The sequence below is a fragment of the Panulirus ornatus genome, chromosome 40 (genome assembly GCF_036320965.1).
Source record: "Panulirus ornatus isolate Po-2019 chromosome 40, ASM3632096v1, whole genome shotgun sequence".
Classification (NCBI taxonomy): Eukaryota; Metazoa; Arthropoda; class Malacostraca; order Decapoda; family Palinuridae; genus Panulirus; species Panulirus ornatus.
In genome coordinates, this window is record NC_092263.1 from 10,673,429 (window position 1) to 10,695,747 (window position 22,319).

Here is a 22,319-nt window from a genome sequence, read left to right on the forward strand (position 1 = left end):
AATAATAATAATAATAATAACAATAAATATATATATATATGGTCTGTTACTGTTGAGCTCCCTCCCCATACTGTACAAATAGGTTATTACACAAGATAAAATATCACATTGTATTTACACTACAGAACCACAACATTACAAAATAATACAAAATAATGTGTAATTCAAAGATCCGTTACACTAAGTTATAATAGTACCAAATTTCTTTAAAGAGATGTCAGTTACTATTTTCTAATCTTTAGCATCAATGTTAAGTACATCTGCCATTGAGTAAGTCTTTGGAAATGCTTGGTCAGTCTTCCTTGTTCTTCTTTTTGATGGATAACGGTTGCCATAATCCACTGATGGTCTTAATTCCGTATCCCTTGATGAAGTTGATTTCATTCTTGGAAGCAGTCTATTATCATTTCTAATTAAAGCTGTTGTCTTCAGACTATTAGCTGGCTGCATATGGGCTTCATATACAAAAGGAATATCTTGAACAAAAACATTATCAATATTTTCAGTATGTGAGAACTGTCTCTTTCGCCTTGATGTAACTGACTGAAGGCACAACCAGGTTTTGGGCAGCTCATAGGACTGGCGAGGAGACCCATCATCATAAGGAATGTGCCAGCCGTGATCTCCGCCTTGGGCTGTAGTGCTGAATGCTGCTGGATTCTGAGTGACAAGAATACACAAGACCTGATAATCATTCTTATGTATGATACTTAACAATATCCAACAGAAAATCATCAAGAGATACAGAATGAATTAATGTTCCCATTTTGACTTTAATGTGAAACATCATCTTTTATATCTTATCTAGAATATATATTCCAAAAAGAAACATACCTTAACTTAAAAGTAGGATATATATTTCAGTATAATGCATAATCACATCTCTGTTCAACAGACTTTCGTAGTATAATATGATAAATATAACATCAAGCTCCAGATAATTTTTCAAAGGTTAGCACAAAAAGAATCTTGTTAGCAATTCTGCCATTTTTCTGATTATACTCATCCTGAAACACATCATACTAAATATTCAAAACTAAAAAATCTCACCAAACTTCATTTATCCCCACCCTCTCCCTTTCTATGCATCTGCTAAAATCATCATTCGGGTATCCAAAATTTTGGAAGATATGACATTTTGTAACAAAATATACACATCACTACATTTATGTGCATGTAAAAGCAGTCCACTTTTTGCATTTGCTTTCCTTCTTCTTTTGTAGATTAGTTTGTAAAAAACATCTGAATCGGTTTTATACAAAAATTTATGCAAACTGTCAGTATTTCTATGAAAAGTCCAGTTTGCTCCACACTGTGCTACATGATCAATATCACATACAGTAATTTCATAACATGTAGCTGATTCAAGCTCTATGTAGGAATAGCAGAATGCCAGGCGTGGAAAAAGGAAAAAATGCAAAGAACTTTTAAATCTCAGATCATGTCATACACCCAGATGACAAAACTCAGTAAACAATAAAATTACCAAATCTCAGATCATGTCATACACCCAGATTACAAACTCAATGAACAAAAAAATTACCAAAGATTGAGAGCAACTACAATACCTAGTACAGAAAGTACAATGTTCCGTATCAACCAAGTCCTGGTGCTAGTGGGCACTCTCTACTCTTGTAAATATTCACTATAGAAAATTGCTTTTTTGGAATAAGTGTACAAAACATAATAAGGAAAACTATGGCATAACTTACAAATAAGATTACATAATCATCCATCAAACAGGGAATCATATATTACCTTACAGGGTGGCCACTTCTTTCAATGATGTCACTACTAGCTCACTGACCATATATCCTCCAGTCTTCACTTATGTGCACTCTCAAACCCCCCTAACAAGTGGAATGCCTTTCAGGTGGCTCTACAGGTACAGTATGGGCAAGACGTTTATGCTTCAAACCTGAGAGTATGTTCTTAACAATGGCTTATACATCAGTATGTATGTAATTATGTTATCAAAGAGCAAATAGATATATAATTGGCACTAAAGATGTGCAAAAGAGATGGAGTGAGTATTTTGAAGGATTGCTGAATGTGTCAGATGATGAGGTAGTATGTGGAGTGTGAAACTCATGATAAATGGCTTGAGAGAGAGAGAGAGAGAGAGAGAGAGAGAGAGAGAGAGAGAGAGAGAGAGAGAGAGAGAGAGAGAGAGAGAGAGAGAGAGAGAGGGAGAGAAGGGGGGAAGCCTTGCTTGAAATGTATGGAAAAGCTGCAGGAGCAGATGGGATTGCAAATGAGTTTTTAAAGAAAGAGAGTAACAGTGTTACTGATTGGTGAGTCGAGTTTTTCAAATATTTTTGGCCCAAGATCAGGTTCCTGAGGACTGGCCAAATTCCTGCACATTGCTATGAGGTTAAGGCATGTGGGATATACAATAATAGGCCACTGTAATACTGACATTCATCCTCAGAATGATGGTAAGTATTCTTCGAATCCACACTTCTGGTTTACATATTTCTCAAAGCAGAATTGTGAACGCTTTCATGGTGGTCATTCATAGTTATATTTGTAGGTCTACAATCAGAAAATCTCGAATCTATCTGAAATAAAATGATGGAATGCAAAATATGAACATAAAAATAGGGGTTTAGTTGACCCAAAGTGATCACCTTTTTCAGGCAGTTGATCCCTGTGTTGTTGCCAGATGTAAGTGATAATTCTCAAGAAAGAAGGAAAAAAAAAAATCACAAATCTAAACTTTAACCTGAAGACCAGAGATGAAACTAAAGACGCTGCAAGCAGGTCTACACAGCACCGCCATGTAAATGTAAATATATGTAGGTGAAAGGTAGCCACGTGCCACCCCACAATATCACAGGCCTAGATGGGTTGCTGTACTGTCCTAGGCTCCTGTGACTGAGCATCTGTAGGCCTTATATATAATATGATGGTCAAAGGGGGTAAAACCTCATTGGACTAATGTCAGTAAGGAGAGTGCAACAATGTTTTAACCTTTCACAAAGAAAGTTCTCTCCCAAATGCTCATAGGACTCTGTGCACAGGTGCGAAAGACTGTCTATACATACTATAATCTGGACTTGTGTAGGTGCAGATACAGCCATTATTTGATGCATTCTCTGCCAGCGTCGGAATGTGTCCCTCAGTGGTGCCTCACCTAAACGAAACAGGTGATCCCGCAGCATATCACTGAAAGGCCATTAACAACGTCTTATTCTGCTTTGTAAAGGTACCAAATCATTCAACTAAACTTGTGTCATGGGAACTATAAAATTCATGACATCTACTTTTAAAGTTTTCGAGAATAGTGTACATATGGCCAGAGATATATATAACATAACAAATGGTGTTACCATCAGATACAGCATTGTCAAATATGATCTCTTTAAGTGAATGGCATACCTTGATATAACTTTAGTTCCAAGCCCAGATTGAAGAGCTGCATATATGAAAAATCCATCATCTCTTGTCCTGTAAAAAGATATGAACCATTTAAAACTTTGGTGTTCATACATAAGACAAAAATCTTAAGATGAGCAAAGTATCAGTAATATGTTGAGAAAAAGTACTGAGGCAGATTCCTTAAAAACCTATACATCAGCTCCCACCGTCATAGGGTAACAATGCTTCAGCAACTAGTCTAGACACTCGGCCACACAAGCATACATGGCCTTACACACACACTGGTGAACAATAACCACTACTGTAACCCTGACTACAGTTATGAAAAGGCAGTGCTGCTATTATCCTTTGTTTATCTATGCTACATGTGAATGTGTGAAGAATGCTTGTGTGATATAAATACAAGTACGGACACCATACCATATTGAGAAAAACTGATGCCTAAGGAGCTCAGGATAAGAAATAAGGGACTTCCACAGATGGCTCTTTTTAAATTACATTCAAACTGCAGCATCACCAATATATATTTCACTACGTATTCTCAAACTCTAAAGTATTCTGAGAATTTCATTACTATCACTTTGCTGCATTTTACTCCTTTCCCTTATTTCTGTCTGCCTGACTGTCAGATCTCACTACTTCTAGCTACCCCTTGTGAATACTTACTAGATTCCAAACTAGATTCTAAAAATTACCAAACTAGATTCTAAAAATTACATGTGAATTTTCATGATAAGTTCATTTACATGCATTGTTGTAGAAAGGGTTATCCATGATGCTGTGGCAGACATGATAAATGAAGTGTAGTTTGAAAATCTGAATGTCTAGGTGAGAGGCCAGTTTTTGATTAAGATGATACATGGCTATATGGTGTGTTTTGTGATGATTTATTTTCTCTGACAATGTTGCAGTTAAACAAAAACACCTGAGAAAGATGAAGAAGTGAAACTTAAATCATTAAGCTATTGTGGGTTTGGGAAAACAAACTATGTGGGTTGTAGGTTAAAAAAGCATAAGAATCTCTGTCCCAGCGAATCTCTCACACATGAAGGAAAGACCATAGAGAAGAGGAAATGGGCACAGAGCATACAAAGATGAAGTTCATAATGGAGTTTTGTTCACTAGTCTGAAGATAGGTGGATACTCTCCTTTAAAGAGGGAAATAGTTCACTAAACAAAAAATAGTAGTTTTTATATATCATAATCATTATACTTGATTGTCATTTCTCATGTTAGTGAGGCAGCACCACGAAACAGATGGGGAAAGACTCATATATAAACACATACACATCCTTACAGCTAGAGACTGAGTGTGAATGAATGTGGCTTTTTTTTTTGTCTGTTTTCCTGGCGCTACCTCGCTGACACAGGGGGTGGTGACACTATTTTCTGTGGGGCAAGGTGGCACCAGGAATGGATTACATGAGTATGAGCAGGACATGTGTATATATGTACAGGTCGGTCCGTGTATGTGTATGTATATGTGTACATGTTGATATGTATATGTAAGTGTATGCGTACAAGCGTTTATACATAGGAGTGGACGTGTCGTTCTTCGTCTGTTTCCTGGCACTAACTCGCTGATGGGGAAAACAGCATTTATGGATCTGGAGAAGGCATATGATAGAGTTGATAGAGATGCTCTGTGGAAGGTATTAAGAATATATGGTGTGGGAGGCAAGTTGTTAGAAGCAGTGAAAAGTTTTTATCGAGGATGTAAGGCATGTGTACCTGTAGGAAGAGAGGAAAGTGATTGGTTCTCAGTGAATGTAGGTTTGCGGCAGGGGTGTGTGATGTCTCCATGGTTGTTTAATTTGTTTATGGATGGGGTTGTTAGGGAGGTGAATGCAAGAGTTTTGGAAAGAGGGGCAAGTATGAAGTCTGTTGTGGATGAGAGAGCTTGGGAAGTGAGTCAGTTGTTGTTTGCTGATGATACAGTGCTGGTGGCTGATTCGTGTGAGAAACTGCAGAAGCTGGTGATTGAGTTTGGTAAAGTATGTGAAAGAAGAAAGTTAAGAGCAAATGTGAATAAGAGCAGGTTATTAGGTACAGTAGGGTTGAGGGTCAAGTCAATTGGGAGGTAAGTTTGAATGGAGAAAAATTGGAGAAAGTAAAGTGTTTTAGATATCTGGGAGTGGATTTGGCAGCGGATGGAACCATGGAAGCCGAAGTGAATCATAAGGTGGGGGAGGGGGCAAAAATCCTGGGAGCCTTGAAGAATGTTTGGAAGTCGAGAACATTATCTCGGAAAGCAAAAATGGGTATGTTTGAAGGAATAGTGGTTCCAACAATGTTATATGGTTGCGAGGTGTGGGCTATGGATAGAGTTGTGCGCAGGAGGGTGGATGTGCTGGAAATGAGATGTTTGAGGACAATATGTGGTGTGAAGTGGTTTGATCGAGTAAGTAATGTAAGGGTAAGAGAGATGTGTGGAAATAAAAAGAGCGGGGTTGAGAGAGCAGAGGAGGGTGTTTTGAAATGGTTTGGGCACATGGAGAGAATGAGTGAGGAAAGATTGACCAAGAGGATATATGTGCCGGAGGTGGAGGGAACGAGGAGAAGTGGGAGACCAAATTGGAGGTGTAAAGATGGAATGCAAAAGATTTTGTGTGATCGGGGCCTGAACATGCAGGAGGAAGAAAGGCGGGCAAGGAATAGAGTGAATTGGATCGATGTGGTATACCGGGGTCAACGTGCTGTCAATGGATTGAATCAGGGCATGTGAAGCGTCTGGGGTAAACCATAGAAAGTTCTGTGGGGCCTGGATGTGGAAAGGGAGCTGTGGTTTCGGGCATTATTACATGACAGCTAGAGACTGAGTGTGAACGAATGGGGCCTTTGTTGTCCTTTCCTAGCGCTACCTCGCACACATGAGGGGGAAGGGGGATGTCATTCCATGTGTGGCGAGGTGGCGATGGGAATAAATAAAGGCAGACAGTATGAATTATGTACATATGTATATATGTATATGTCTGTGTGTGTATATATATGTGTACATTGAGATGTATAGGTATGTATATTTGTGTGTGTGGACGTGTATGTATATACATGTGTATGGGAGTGGGTTGGGCCATTTCTTTCATCTGTTTCCTTGCGCTACCTCACAAACGCGGGAGACAGTGACAAAGCAAAATAAATAAAAATAAAAATATATATATATTCATTTCTTACTTAACTGCTGATTTGTATTCCTATAATACATGTGAACAAAATATTTCTCTCAATAAAAAACACTTACAAATCATTAAGGGTATATACGCTCACAGTTTTCTTGCTCCTATGGAAATTCTGAGGCAACCACTGTGTCATGTGTTGTCGTCCAATAACTAACACATGGCCACCTGGATATTTCTTGAGAACCTTCTCCACAACATTTTTCAGCTGGAAGAAAAGCCTTCAATATCATTGCTGTATACTGTATATATTAAATACTCTGATGATACACAAAAATTTCACTTACATAACTTACAAGACATATTTCCCTATAAACTTCCTTTAATAGTATACAAGCTAACACATGGAATAAATGAGAGGGAGGTAGTAAGGATATGACTAATTTTAGTGAGATAGATATAATGTGGAACTGTGAATGTAGCAGAAGAATATAAGCTACATACGAAACAATGAAAATACTGTACTAGAGTTACCCTCTGCCAGTGGCCTGTTTTTGGTGAGGCACTAAAGACTAAAAATGGCACTGGAGTTCACCATTTATGTAAACTCTTTTGCCATGGCTACATCAGCTATATTGGAAAATCCCGAACACTGCATCAAGTGACTTGTCAGTAGAAACACTTGCACAAGTCTGTTATTTCCATTCCTAATTCATTGCATAAAGGAACAAAGCACTTTACAAAACTAATTCTTATTTTCAAAACCTACATTTCTGCATTTTGAGTAAAAACACTTTGACTTGTAATGTAATATTCTATATTAGGAAGCATGACTTTTTTCAAAAGCCAATTCAGAGGGATACATCTAAAACGATAAGATTCAATGGAATGAACTTAGTCTTATTCACATTCATTATGCCCTGAGAATTACAAGCAAGCTATCCAGACCAATTTCCACCCATCTGATTAGATTAGCTTTTTTCAAGACAATCCAAATTAAATTTGGAAATATTCACTGTAATGTTCCCACACATGTGATTGCCAGACAGTAAATATTTTTCCAGTCATCTATACTTAAATTGTAATCTTTAACATCACAAATTTATTAATTGCTCAAAATTCATGATACAAGTGGTGACACTGAAATCTCTTCCTTACCACATGACCACGGTTTCTTGGGAATTTATTGCCAGCACAATACGGCTACATTGAGTCCATCCACCACAACTGTGAAAGGTTTGTGCTCCTCGACAAAACTTTGAAAGTCAGCCCATTCCTTAGGGCTACTTGAAAGAAAAATGTCTGAACCCCGTAGCACACGTGGTGCAAATTCCTCCTGTGAGAAAGACAGAAGAAAATGATCATGAGAACTTAGTTATTGTATGCTGTCAAAAATTGAGTGATAAATGAAAAACCAAATTATTCTAATAATGATACCAGATCAAACCATGGGAATCCTAAATCAATCCAAAAATCATCCACTTATCCACACAACCAGTTCTAAAGAAACCATCCACCACTGGATCTGAAAATCAAAAATAACTAACGAAATACTATTCCACACCAACTAAACTTATAGCCCACAGTCAGCTACCTACAGAGTCTGCAAAAAACATTCTCCGCCCCCATATATTTTCAAAGGCAATATGTGGCTAAGGTTCGTTGCGGGTACAAACATATGATATTCCCAGGGTGAAATCACCATACATCTGGTCACTGAGACTTTGTGTTTCTAACAGTGTGAGCACTAGCAACCCACCTCAGGTTATCTCGATGAAAGGATATTCTTTCTCTTCCTGTCTGTCATCTCATTCTGGAAATTTCATTTCTAGGCACTATTTTTCTTCCACCTGTTTTTCACGATAGTTGCCTTTTACCTTCCCAAGGCATAAAAAAAAGCATGAAAATGTGGGTACACATGAGATTTCTAGGCACAATGGGTGCTCAGAATGTATGATCAGGTGGCTGCTTCCTCCAACACCACATCAGTGCCTTGCCTCATTTAGTTCAAAACCCTATGGACCCTAAAACATGGACCTAGAATGCTTCAGGAATATTGCCAATTCCATGCCTAGACATCTGCAGATGGCAATCATGGTCAAGGAGAGATAGCAAAGTAATAAAACATAAGTGTGACCTTGCCTTTGAAAATGTATAGGGAGGCAGAAAAGGTTTTTTCCAGACATTGTACCAAAATGATTCTGGATGAGAAAGAAATGGTTGGTCGAGTAAAATTAATCAATGGAGCAGAAGAATAGCAGGTACATATATCCTCTGAACCTCTTATCAATGATCACAAAATAGTTTCTCTAATCAACACCAATGTTCTGCAGACATTTTCATACTGATATACATTTTCATACTTAGGAAATGGATAACTGCAGTTCTCCTAACTTGTTCATATGGAGTTGACCCTTACAATGACCAATGATACAGGCTGTAGCTAAGGTGGTCAGATCTCCAAAACCCCCTTCACAGTTACTGCTAACCCTCACAGCTGAAACCCTTACATGAAACTAGAAATGCTTATGTAACTTATCATCTTTTCCCCCCACCCACAACATGCATAGGACTACTTTGTCTATATCTCTTGTAAAACATATTATCTACTTCCCTGAGAAAATGACCCCTAATGTCCTTCCACCAGTGACTGAAAAAATAAATATAAGTTTATATAACTTTTCAAGCAGTACTGTAGAACTATTCTATGATCAAACATAATCTTAAGTTTATTCATTCACTAGAAAAAGAAAAAGGCAATAAAAGTATCTCCTACCTCAAACCAAAATCAAAACAGGGAACAATACCTTTGTCACTTCTGTTCTTGATACAACTCAAATAATTAATTACAGTATTTCATTAATTTGTCCTCCTAATCATGAAAATTTAAGATATTTTGTCTGCAAACTTTATCACATGCATATTTTTCACTCCAATGATACAACCATAAAATAATTACGTTTCATGTACCTGTAACTGATTAAACTCTTCCCTGTCAATTTCAAGACCTTCAAGTTGACATCTACAAGCTGGGCATCTTCCCCTGCAATGAAAATTTTCAATATGCTTCATCAAACAGTTTAACATGAAGGCACAGTGTTACCAGACTCTGCCTGCTTGAGGTATCACCACAAAAGAGGAGTCACTTTTGGCAAGGCTGTATCATTGTTAGACAATAAAAGAATCCACTCTAACCAAAGTACTTCTCACTTCAAAGGAATCCTTCCTGTCCTGCTACAGATTGCAGCACAGCCTAGAGCTGCAAGAGCACCTGGATGAGGGGTCTTAGGGTTATAGTCCCAAGACCCTTTTGCGAAAGGAGTCTCTAGGTCTTATCATAACATCAAACATAAAGGCACATACAATTCATATCATAGTCAAAATCACATTGTACACATAATAACCATATGTGAACTTGGAAACAATTCACACACACAAATACTGTCTGTTAAAAATATACCACATCAAAAGGTTGCAAGAGAATTCTGATAATGTAGCATCCCATATCTTGGACACTGCAACTACTCTGAATAAATGTAAATTATTCTAGAGGACAATGCAAGTTGTAATAAGGTAGTGAGAATCAATTCTAGTCTGACTGAAAAGTTACCGAAAGTGACACTTCTCTAAGCTAGTCCTACCAGCTCAGACTTAAATCATCCAGTGCTTTTACATTTTCTGTGCTGTGTATTGCTTGAGGCAGAGGGGTGTGTGCATGTGTGAGGGGAAATGCTCTCATGGACAAACACATGTGAGTTTAATAAAGGTTCTCATTAATGGTTTTGCTGATTTCATTTCATCTCTAAGAATGAGGAGATAGAACACTATCCTTGTATTCCCTACAGGATGCAGAAGACAACTAAGAGGGGTGGATGATGGAGGCTAAATATTCTCCCTTCATGTAATATTACACTTTTAAAATAGGAAAAAAATCTTCTTTCATACACATTTGCCATTTCCCACACTAGCGAGGTTGCATCAAGAACTGAGAACTGAGCCTTACAGGGAAAATCCTCACTTAGCCCCCTTCTCTGTTCCTACAGGAGTGAATTTACTGCATTTACATTACATACATGATAAACCTGTCTTCATATTCATCTCTCTTTTCTTGGTCCATTTTCTTTCATCCTCTTTTTGTTATTCATTTAAGGCCTGACCTCAGTTAAGACTTATATCCCTAACACCACTTCTAAGAGATAAAGCTGATGTAAGATATAAATTTTTCCACAATCTTCCAAAATGAATGAGTGATGATGTCCCAAAAGAATACAGATTCATTGGACTACAAAACTTTTGCACAGTCACACCACCAGCCCTATGCATACTATGGGATGGCAACAGAAAACAATAACCCTATGCACAGTGTTAAAGAACATACGGTAAGCTGGAGTGTAGTTACCTTGATGGTATCTTAACATACAACCCTGACCATCCTAAGCTCTCCCTGAAGAATCTTTCAATCTCCTGAATGACAGGTATGTCTGGAAAGATTTCATAGGAGCTGAGTTTGTGAAGCAAAGTGAATGCCATTGCTTTCTTTTCCTCCGTCTCCTCAACGCCATCACATTGCCGTAACCACTCCAAGAAGGTTCCACTTAGTGGTACCTGTAAGGAAAAAAAAGGATTATAATTACTTATGAAGGATTATCTGAAGATCTCCCAAAACTGAAGACTATGGTTTCAGAAGAGAAAAAATCAAAAGTGAGATGGATGGAGAATATGCAAGTAAATTAATCAAAATCTTCCCTACAGAGATAAAGCAATGACATACTGACAGTCCTTCTTTAACATAGCCCCGTATAACGGATTTTCATTCAATAGACCTGAAAAAATATTCTCTCAATAAAAACACTATATAAAGTGAGCATCAGGCACACATGGGTCAGTCACTTGGATCAGTTTCTTTCCATAAAAATGATACTTGAGAGCAGCGAGAGGGTAAAAAGAACCAGACAGTCCACCACGTCCTAACTTGCAATGAATTTTTCTCACACAAGGAATATGTCTCTGGAGATGACTGAGAGCAGCCCAGGAAGGTGTACGTACACTGTCAGTGTGACAGCTGTGATCAACAAGAATGCAAGCTCTGATGAAACTGTGGATGTTAATCATATCTGGTTTCATATTGTACTTACAATAACAGTATCTTATTTTTTCTACAAAACACCAAAATAACACAACTTATTTAAGTAAGAATTGCCATGTCAGGAATGCATCTTTGTGGGCACCATATCATAACAACCACCTTACAGAGATTTTTAGCATAACAAACATTCCTCAAGAATGCATTTCATCCATCATATCTCTATGTCCTGTAGATAAAAAGAATGCAATGGTCTTCCAATTTTATTCAGGACAATAGTGATAAAATCTATCTATTTCTGAAAGTAAATTTTGCAAAAAAAAAAGTTTCTTCATACATTATCTGAGTTTCAGTTTCAGAAAATGTTAGTGCATGAGAAACTTTGTCCACATATATTAAAAACCCTACTAAACTAAAAGGACCTTCAAAATTCACACCCACATTAATCTACTTTCTCATTCTGTCATCCCATCTATTATCAATCATCCCATTTTACAACCAAGCTACACCATACACAAATATACTCACTGCATATTATGCAGAGATAATGTTTACATCCATGCACATGTATCTTTATGCCTTTGTTCCTCACACAATTTCTCATGTCCCAAATATTCAACCACGATCATTTTCACTTCTGGAGCCTGTTTTTTCTAAACATTCAACTCACTGGCTATGTGTCATCATCATATTTCCATTCATTTCACAGACAATCAAGCACATATAGGTACACACCTTTCGTTGGAATCTATCTTGCCGAACAAGGATCACCATTTGTAACCATCTGCACATGACATATTCTGCATCTAAATCAGGGCGGCTATCCAAAATCTCCCCAAAGCATTTTCGTTAACGACCATATTAAAATCTTCAGATGAAGAAAACCTAAAAGCATCACCAAAGACACACAATTAATGAAACTGACAATTTCTCTTAATGAAAGATTCTAAACAGTCAAGGACAAGACAACATATACAATGCATAGGAAGACAGTGTGTATATATGGTGATAGGAAGTAGCATAAGTGTTATGAGCAGACAAAGACACCATTCTAAATGAAAATGTAACATTACAATACATAGGTAAAGGAACTTTTTCAAAATGGGTGAGAATCTTTATAGAAGGACTTATAGAAAGCTGAGAATTTATAGAACAAGAATGGAAATGTAAGAAGTCTCAGGAAATGATGGTCTACAGTGTCATGTATCATAAAACTTGCAATGGTCTATAACAAGATTTGATACTACATAGGCAGATTCAAAGCAAGACTTTGAGGAAAGATAAGAGAATGCATCAGTGGCAATTATGAAAATCACAATGCAAAATCACAAAATTATAATGAACACCCTAAAGAAAAGAATTTGTAACAGGAAAAGATTAACACACAAACAATCTGAAGTCACTATTTCATTTCTTTAACATTTATCATGATGTAATTGTGACAGCAAGATCAGAGGTCAATCTAACCTTAATTACTTCATGGGAGAACTACAGGACCAACCTTTTCTTCCTGACACATAGTCTCTAAGTACTTCCAGCCAAAGTCATAGTCACCATTCCTAAACGCAGCAGTTATGATGGCACTGTACGTCATTCTACAGACCTGTGACATTTTTCGAATAACAGGGAGGTGCTTGACTGCTTGTTTCCATTCCCCTGTTGATGTTAATCCAAGGATTGCACTTCTACTCAATCCAGAATCAAGCATCTGTTGAAAGCAAATAATTTCATTTCTGAAAAGATATTTTTTTTTCATCCATAAATCATGAAGATAATAAAACATGAGAATTATACAAGGATAAATACATGTATTTGTGGGTTCATGTGTGGGTAAATTATCTATCTCTAAAGCACGGGGAGGAGTTCTACAGTCATGGGGTCACATTTCTTGAACTTAGTCCACTATCATACAACTTTTTAAACTTATGTATATTGTCAGCATTCACAATTTCAACCTTTAGCTTATTCCTTCATCCACTACTATGATACTACAAAAGTACTTCGTAAAAATCTTTTCTATTTTTTTAACTTAATTTTGGGTTATGCCCTCTGATTTTTCTGTCATTGCATCTTTTGAAGATCTGTTTGCTACTGACATCGTCAAACTGGTTACAAAAAGCCTTGTTTGTGATCATCACCGAATACTCTCCTCTTTTATGTGGTAGGCAAATTCATGGCCCCTAACTGCTCATAGCAACTCATCTCTCTTAATTCTATGACCATCATTGTTACCTTTCACTGGACCTCCTCTGTTAGTTCCTTTCTAAAGTAATTCACGTACACATATGAAGCGATAACAAAAACTTAGCTGGAAAAACAAACACAGGAGCTCCAAGTTATCAACATTAATTCAAGCCACTGACAATGATATGAAGTTAACATATATATTATCTATTTATATCTATCATACTTTGTCACTGCCTCCCGCGTTAGCAAGGTAGCGCAAGGAAACAGACGAAAGAATGGCCCAACCCACCCACATACACATGTACATACATAAATGCCCACACACGCACATACCTATAAATTTCAACGTATACATACATATACATACACAGACATATATACATATATGCACATGTACATATTCATACTTGCTACCTTCATCCATCCCCGTCGCCACCCCGCCACACATGAAAATGGCACCCCCCTCCCCCCCGTGTGTGTGCAAGGTAGCGCTAGAAAAAGACAACAAAGGCCACGTTCGTTCACACTCAGTCTCTAGCTGTCATGTGTAATGCATCGAAACCACAGCTCCCTTTCCACATCCAGGCCCCACAAAACTATATTTTATATACTAAACTAGACCTCACATCACCTTAGAAAGCGGAAGAATTAATTTGAAGAACTTGGAATTAGTGCCCCGAGGAACATTTAGTCTTCCTATTGATTCTTTGTGCTTCCTGAAATGGGACTAAATATGTGCAGCATATTCTAATTTGTCATAATATATGCTGTGAAGAATTCTACACTGATGGGGCTACATCTCTTGAGCATTCTTGACTCCTGTACAACCTTTCAAACTTATGTATACCATGTGTGTGTGTATAAGGTGGAACGAAAGTGGGTTTGGGTCTGTGTGAGTGAACAGAGTAAGGGCTTACACAGTTTAATGTAGATACAGTATCATTAAGAAGTAAATGAAGAAGGCTGACATGTTGTGGTGGGGTAAAAGAATGTACACAAAATGTGCACTGGGGAGTTATGAAAGCAGACTTAAAAGAAGGAATCCATGAAGTTGGAAGGGTCTGCGCAGAACCAGTGTCATCGAGTACATTTAAGGGTACATGAATTATATCTTGAAATTCATTTTTGGAAGGGGTTCTTAATGATATCAATCTATGTAAATGTACGAAACTGTATATCAAAACAGATACATATGTAAATAAAAAAAATATTTCTGAAGATACAAAAGTGTAATGTGATCATTTCAAAAGGATCTAGTGACTTCTACAGAAAGTTAATTACTTTCTAAATCATGATACACTGATCTGATAATGAAGTATACTTCCACAGCTCACCTTAACCTGACTACACATTTGGTGGTAAATCTCAAGGACTCTCTTCTCTCCACAATGGGTGACTGTTTCCCCACACAACTCCAGGTAAACCCCAAGAGTAGCCAGGTTTGGCTTTCTTCCTTCTCTCTCTATATGGTCCAAGTAAGATGTTGCAAGAGGATAATTAGAGGACTTCTTGCACCTCCTCATCATCAGCACATCACAGCTTTTGGCATTCATTTTGAGCTCCTCTTGAGAAACCTGTTGAATAACATCTTCCCACTCAGGACTAGACATTTCTAATCTGTTTTCAAATATAGAAGCAAGCTGTGTATTTCTTCTGTCATCTGTTTGTCCTTCATTATCAACATCAGACTCACTTGGGTCATCTTCACTGTAAGTAGTAATCTTTGATACACTCGAATAAAAATTTCTCGGTATTTCTTTTAAGTGTGTCTGCATCCTACCACTTCCACATATTCTTAAGGAAAATTTCTTTATAAAACCACTCCTTGCAATCTCTATATTGAGCACTCTAATTTCTGAGTGCCATGAGACTATGTGACGGGCATATGCTAGACCACCAAAGTGCAAATGAGCTGGCCAGAGAATTCTTCCACCAAGTAAGCATCGTTGCAGAGCCATCTGGAAAGAAAAATATTGAAAGTGTACAACAATATAATACAAAAAAATCACTGGGCATTACTTTACATTTAATTTGTCAGTTACAACATCCATGTACTGTTATCTACTTATATATCTAACTCATTTCCTATCTACGTGGGGTTATCCAGCCAAAAAGTTCAGTCCCATATTCTTATCTTCAGAATACTAAAGCAAACAAACACTTAAACACTCATCACTAGATTTTAGTTTAGGCATTTTGTTTGCCTTTGTTCCATGAGATATAATATTTCATACTCATCACTCAGGTCTGCATACAGAACATCTTGCAGAACACTTAGTTGGCAATGTTTGTACGGATATGCATCTTATTTTTCACTCTCCACATTAAGATGATGCACTGAGCCTCTCTCTATTCACAAATCCACAAACACAAACTGCCTCCACAGCACACATGTCAAAAATCACCCTCATTCAATCCCCACTTGAAATACTCAATGCATCTGCCTCTTTCTTTTTGAGTATATCTCTTCTCCTTGTACTTTCAAAATGCTAATAAAGTTCTCTTTATCATCCTATTATCTGCCATGTATCTTATTGAGCTAATCCAACTTAAAAGGTTTTCAATCATATATTCTTCCACTAACCTCCTTTTTTTTTTACAGCACAAATCCTCTAATCTCTTCATTATTCCCTTACATTCCTGATTTTAACAATATTACATACATCACCCACCTCTACCTATCTTTAAATTTCCTCATCTGGACAAAAGGAAACTAAGGTTTCCCATCCACATTTCATATCTAAGACAAAGGATCCGTCAAGCAAATTCTGAGCACACTTTAAACTCAAATTCCTCCCATTCTCCATAGCTTTCAATACACCTCCAATGCTTCCTCACTGAATGACTGACACTACAGCTCAGCTTTCCTAAAACCATTAATGCAGATATTCATCCTTAATATCACAACACATTCATGACTAATTCTTCCTTATTCAATTCGATATTACTTAGCAACTTCCCATCTCTTTCAAAAATAAGAGCCTTGCTCTTACAAACATCTACACTCAAAATTCTCTTTATACATAATCCGCTGATGTGGCCAACAATCTTACCTAATTTATTCAATGTCTCAGCTACAGCATTAAGTTGGCACAATAGTAACAGTAACTTCCATTCTGTTCCACTAGGATACATATGCATGCTCGAATCTCACCATCTCACTCTTATTCCATGTAATGCCCCATCCATAAGAATATTAAAACAACCATGGTGACACTGCACAGCATAATTACACTCCCAGATTAATTCACACAACTCACTATACTCCACATCAAAAACTGTGCTACTTCTATTAAATACGTCTTAACAATATTGATAGCTCTTTCCTGTCCATCACAGAATATCAAAATTTCTTAAAGTCCTCCTCTGTGAACCATATAGGCCATACTTTCACGAATGCTGAAAATCTTCATTTTCTTTTTCTCACTGAGGCCTTTCATTACACCCAGCCTGAAAATCTAGTCCACACATTCTCTCCCATCTAAAACAATCTTGTTTTTTTCTGCATGGGGTTCAGTAATCGTTTAACATGAATGACCACAATCCTACCACCTTATGAACTACGCTTTACTGTTACGTACTTCTAAGAATAACTTTTACCTCCTATGCCTTTATTCATCAGAAGAACCATATTCTTCATCCAATCATTAGGCATGTGACTGTCATGCACACTTTGCAAATCCATTCAGCTTCAGCTTTATACTGACTCTGCATGACCTCAATCCCAGCCCCACCTTCAATTGAAGGACTCAGGGCATTGACAAGAACATTCTTAATCAGATTTAAAACCTACACTGACATTGATTACGTAACCAATCAGTAGTTGCATAACTTCATATGAAGCAACAAATCTAGCTCAAAATTAACCTTTTCCTGCCCCAACCTTGTTTTCTCTTGTGCCAGTGGATTCTGAGATCATACACCACTGAAAGTTGGTTCAAATCTAGCTCAAAATTAACCTTTTCTTGCCCAAACCTTGTTTTCTCTTGTGCCAGTGGATTCTGAGATCATACATCATTGAAAGTCGATTTCCATGACTTCATCCCACTAATGCCAACTCTGCTCCACAGTCCAACTTTTCAAAGTCTAATCCAACTCCTTGGCCAAGTGACACAAAACATCACACAAAACTGATGTACGACGTAATATTAGTATATCTATCATGTTATTTTCAAAACAAAAAAATAAAAGTTGCTCTCCTTTACCATATTCAGATTTATGTGATTCAAAACATATCTGAAGACTTTGTTCTGCCTGTCACACGTAATCTCAGTATGTAATACACTTCAAATGCAATAACCAAAATATTTTACCATACAGCTGCCAAAACATCTTATACACAAAATCCACAGATGTGATCTGAAAATAAAACATTTCATTAACGAAGTTTAAACACGGTTGGTTTATTTGAATACACAAACGTTTCTTGTAACAAGGCAAATGCATTTCCAGTGAAGGATCTTGATTCTACTTATGCTGAGAGCCTCCCATGGCTGTCTTACAGCCTTAGGTTGGGCTTGTTTGGACAGGAAAAGGAGTAACTGATCAGTTTAGCTGGGCATCAGAGCTACTTTTAGGATATGTCTACTTATGTTCTAGGTGCTTTAAGGTGCTTATCCCAAGGAAATTCCTTGGGCTAAGAGAACTACCAGAGGAACATTATATATTTTTCCTGAATGAAAATAAATATAAAAGGGGTTATACACTTACAAAATACCAACAGAACCGATAAAAACTTCCACAGAGATAAAACTGACACTAAATATCTAACCACATTATATTCATCTGAAAATAACATTATGTAATAAGTTTGTTCACATTTGGTATCACATTGCTGAACATGACTAACTTTCAAAAAGATTACTGACAGTCACTATAAAACCCTGACTGCTCAGGAAATTGGTTGGGATATACTTTCGATTACTTTACCACACTTATATAATCCGCAACTTAACCCCATACATTCCTGGATATCCTACTATTGTCATAATTCCTGAATATCCTACTATTGCCATAATGCCTGGATATCCTACTATTGCCATAATTCCTGGATATCCTACTACTGCCATAATTCCTGGATATCCTACTGTTGCCATAATTCCTGGATATCCTACTATTGCCATAATTCCTGGATATCCTAGTTGCCATATATTCCTGGATATCCTATTGTTGCCATAATTCCTGGATATCCTACTGTTACCATACTTCCTGGATATCCTACTATTGTCATAATTCCTGGATAGCCTACTGTTGCCATAATTCCTGGATATCCTACTGTTGCCATAATTCCCGGATATCTTACCGTTGCCATAATTCCTGGATATCCTATATTGTCCTAATTTCTGGATATCCTACTATTGCCATAATTCCTGGATATCCTACTGTTGCAATAATTCCTGGATATCCTACTATTGCCATAATTCCTGGATATCCTACTGTTGCCATAATTCCTGGATATCCTACTGTTGCCATAATTCCTGGATATCCTACTATTGCCATAATTCCTGGTTAGCCTACTGTTGCCACAATTCCTGGATAGCCTACTATTGCCATAATTCCTGGATATCCTACTGTTGCCATAATTCCTGGATATCCTACTATTGTCATAATTCCTGGATATTCTACTACTGCCATAATTCCTGGATATCCTACTGTTGCCATATATTCCTGGATATCCTTCTATTGTCATAATTCCTGGATATGTTACTATTGCCATAATTCCTGGATATCCTACTATTGCCATACTTCCTGGATGTCCTACTATTGCCATAATTCCTGGATATCCTACTATTGTCATAATTCCTGGATATCCTACTATTGCCATAATGCCTAGATATCCTACTGTTGCCATAATTCCTGGATATCCTATTGCCATAATTCCTGGATATCCTACTATTGCCACAATTCCTGGATATCCTACTATTGTCACAATTCCTGGATATCCTACTATTGCCATAATTCCTGGATATCCTACTATTGCCATAATTCCTGGATATCCTATTATTGTCATAATTCCTGGATATCCTACTGTTGCCATAATTCCTGGATATCCTACTATTGCCATAATTCCTGGATATCCTAGTATTGCCATAATTCCTGGATATCCTACTATTGCTATAATTCCTGGATATCCTACTGTTGTCATAATTCCTGGCTATCCTACTATTGCCATAATTCCTGGATTTACTAATATTGCCATAATTCCTGGATATGTTACTATTGCTATAATTCCTGGATATCCTACTATTGCCATAATTCCTGGATATCCTACTATTGCCACAATTCCTGGATATCCTACTATTGCCATAATTCCTGGATATCCTACTATTGCCATAATTCCTGGATATCCTACTCTTGCCATATATTCCTGGATATCCTACTATTGCCATAATGCCTGGATATCCTACTTTTGCCATAATTCCTGGATACCCTACTATTGCCATAATTCATGGATATCCTACTATTGCCATAATTCATGGATATCCTACTATTGCCATAATGCCTGGATATCCTACTATTGCCATAATGCCTGGATATCCTACTATTGCCATAATACCTGGATATCCTACTATTGCCATAATGCCTGGATATCCTACTATTGCCATAATGCCTGGATATCCTACTATTGCCATAATGCCTGGATATCCTACTGTTGCCATAATTAATCATAAAATGACGTTCTAGATCATGTTCTGCAGGATTCATGTACTCATTACGAACTTTAATAAGACATTAATAGCGTTATGGAGATCCAGCAAATTACAAGTTTGGTTTATTTGTTTAGTTTTGGTTGGTCAGACTAGGTTTGGTTTAGCTTTGTTTTTTTTTTTTTTTTTTACATCTTTAGAATGATTCTGATCCTCATTTCTATCGTAAATCATTATTTACTCTGATCTCTCCCCACCTAAAACCTTGGTTCCTAAGAAATGTCCCAACCCTCTTCAAAAGTTCATCTAGAAAATAAGTAGCCATTGCCCAGTGGAATTTCCGATGCGGATCTGAATGAACTGCCATGGAAGGAATGAAAATTAAAAGGAAATCCAGAATAAAGTGAAAATACCAGCTACAGTCTTGGGTAAATCCCTACCTAACTCAAGTTACCAAGTCATGTGGAACTGAAAGTCACCAGAACCACAAACTACCAACTCAAGCTCATTCAACATGTGATATGCAAATACAATATGTATCACAAAATATGATACATAAAACGAAACTCTGAGAACGCCAAAACATCTAAGCGAGATTTCCACTGTGGGTCTGAAAAGGTATATTATTCCCATTACTACCAGACACATCTCGATATATATTCATTAATCATCAAATATGGGGCACGAAACTGGCTATCTACCTATAAACTTGGATTAAAACCCACTTGTGAATCTGTGGGAGTCACCTGCTTCGACACGTCCCGGACCCCCAGCTTCTCGAGGAGGGTTTGTTTACATTCTCTCAGGAGGTGGTGGCAGGATCCCAGCGAATATTCAACGCATGTGATGCTACCCAGCGACCATACCTACCAGCTCACTCGTTGAGGCTTCTGTCGTACGACCCGTGAGCCCAGTGGTACGACCTCAAAGCACGTGGGCATGACGACCCTTGAGCGTGACGGTGCGACCCTTGAGCACGACGGTACGACCTCTCGGTGCACAACGTTACGATCCTGGGGTACGATGGTGCGACCCTTGAGCACGGTGTTACGACCCTTGACCAGGACGTTACGACCCTTGAGAACGACATAACGACCCTTGGGAACTACTGCACAACATCTCAGCACGACGGGACGATTTTTCGCCACGACGTGACGACTCTTGAACACGACGAACGATATTATAGTTAAAGGAACGACCCTCGAACACGTGGGAGTCTGTTTACATCAACAATACAACACGCGGGTTATCAGCGAAGGCATAAACACGTGTGATGTTGGCCAGCGACAAACTATTCTTTGCTCGTCTTGCCTAACAAGTGGTTACTACTCAACTGCTAGGTTAGGGCCCTTAAGGTCGCCAATTAAAGGCTACATCCACCAACTAACACATTTTTTTCATCACCTCGGTCAAGTGTTAAGGATAATCCTAAAGACCTCATACACTGCCACTATGCCCACAGACCATGCTAAACTATACGACCTTTAAGGGTAGCAGTGCACTATAAAGGCCTGACCTTACTTACTATGAAATTTATCGAATGGAAACTTAGGAATTATGGAGTTAAATTAAGGCGAGGGAGAGTAACCGAGCATTATAATGGCCGAGGAAGAAATAGGGATAGCTTAGTATATAGAACATTCATTTGACTTCTCCTTAGCAACATATATTTATACTATGTTTTGATCTTATTGCAAATGCCATTATTGTAGTGTCTTGGTGCCTATACTCAGTCGCTAAGAATTTTGTTCGCTGAGTGCGTTCGTCCTCCCCCCCCACACCCCATCTTGGAGGCCATCATATTCAGTCGCTAAGAATTTTGTTCGCTGAGTGCGCTCGTCCCCGCCCCCCTATATTGGTGGCCATACTCAGTCGCTAAGAATTTTGTTCGCTGAGTGCGTTCGTTAC

General features: G+C 37.8%; 1 protein-coding gene across 1 annotated transcript; it reads right to left on the reverse strand.

Annotated features, from left to right (window-relative positions):
- Window positions 1–98: 98 nt before the first annotated feature.
- mldr (mitochondrial ribonuclease P catalytic subunit) lies at window positions 99–21,189 on the reverse strand. The gene is given in 11 exon segments (XM_071685494.1): window positions 99–660; window positions 3,048–3,168; window positions 3,382–3,450; window positions 6,620–6,762; window positions 7,653–7,694; window positions 7,696–7,830; window positions 9,465–9,537; window positions 10,894–11,099; window positions 13,079–13,285; window positions 15,099–15,722; window positions 21,158–21,189. Coding segments are annotated over 10 exon segments (2,049 nt in total). The 5' UTR covers window positions 21,158–21,189; the 3' UTR covers window positions 99–231.
- Between the last annotated feature and the right edge of the window lie 1,130 nt (window positions 21,190–22,319).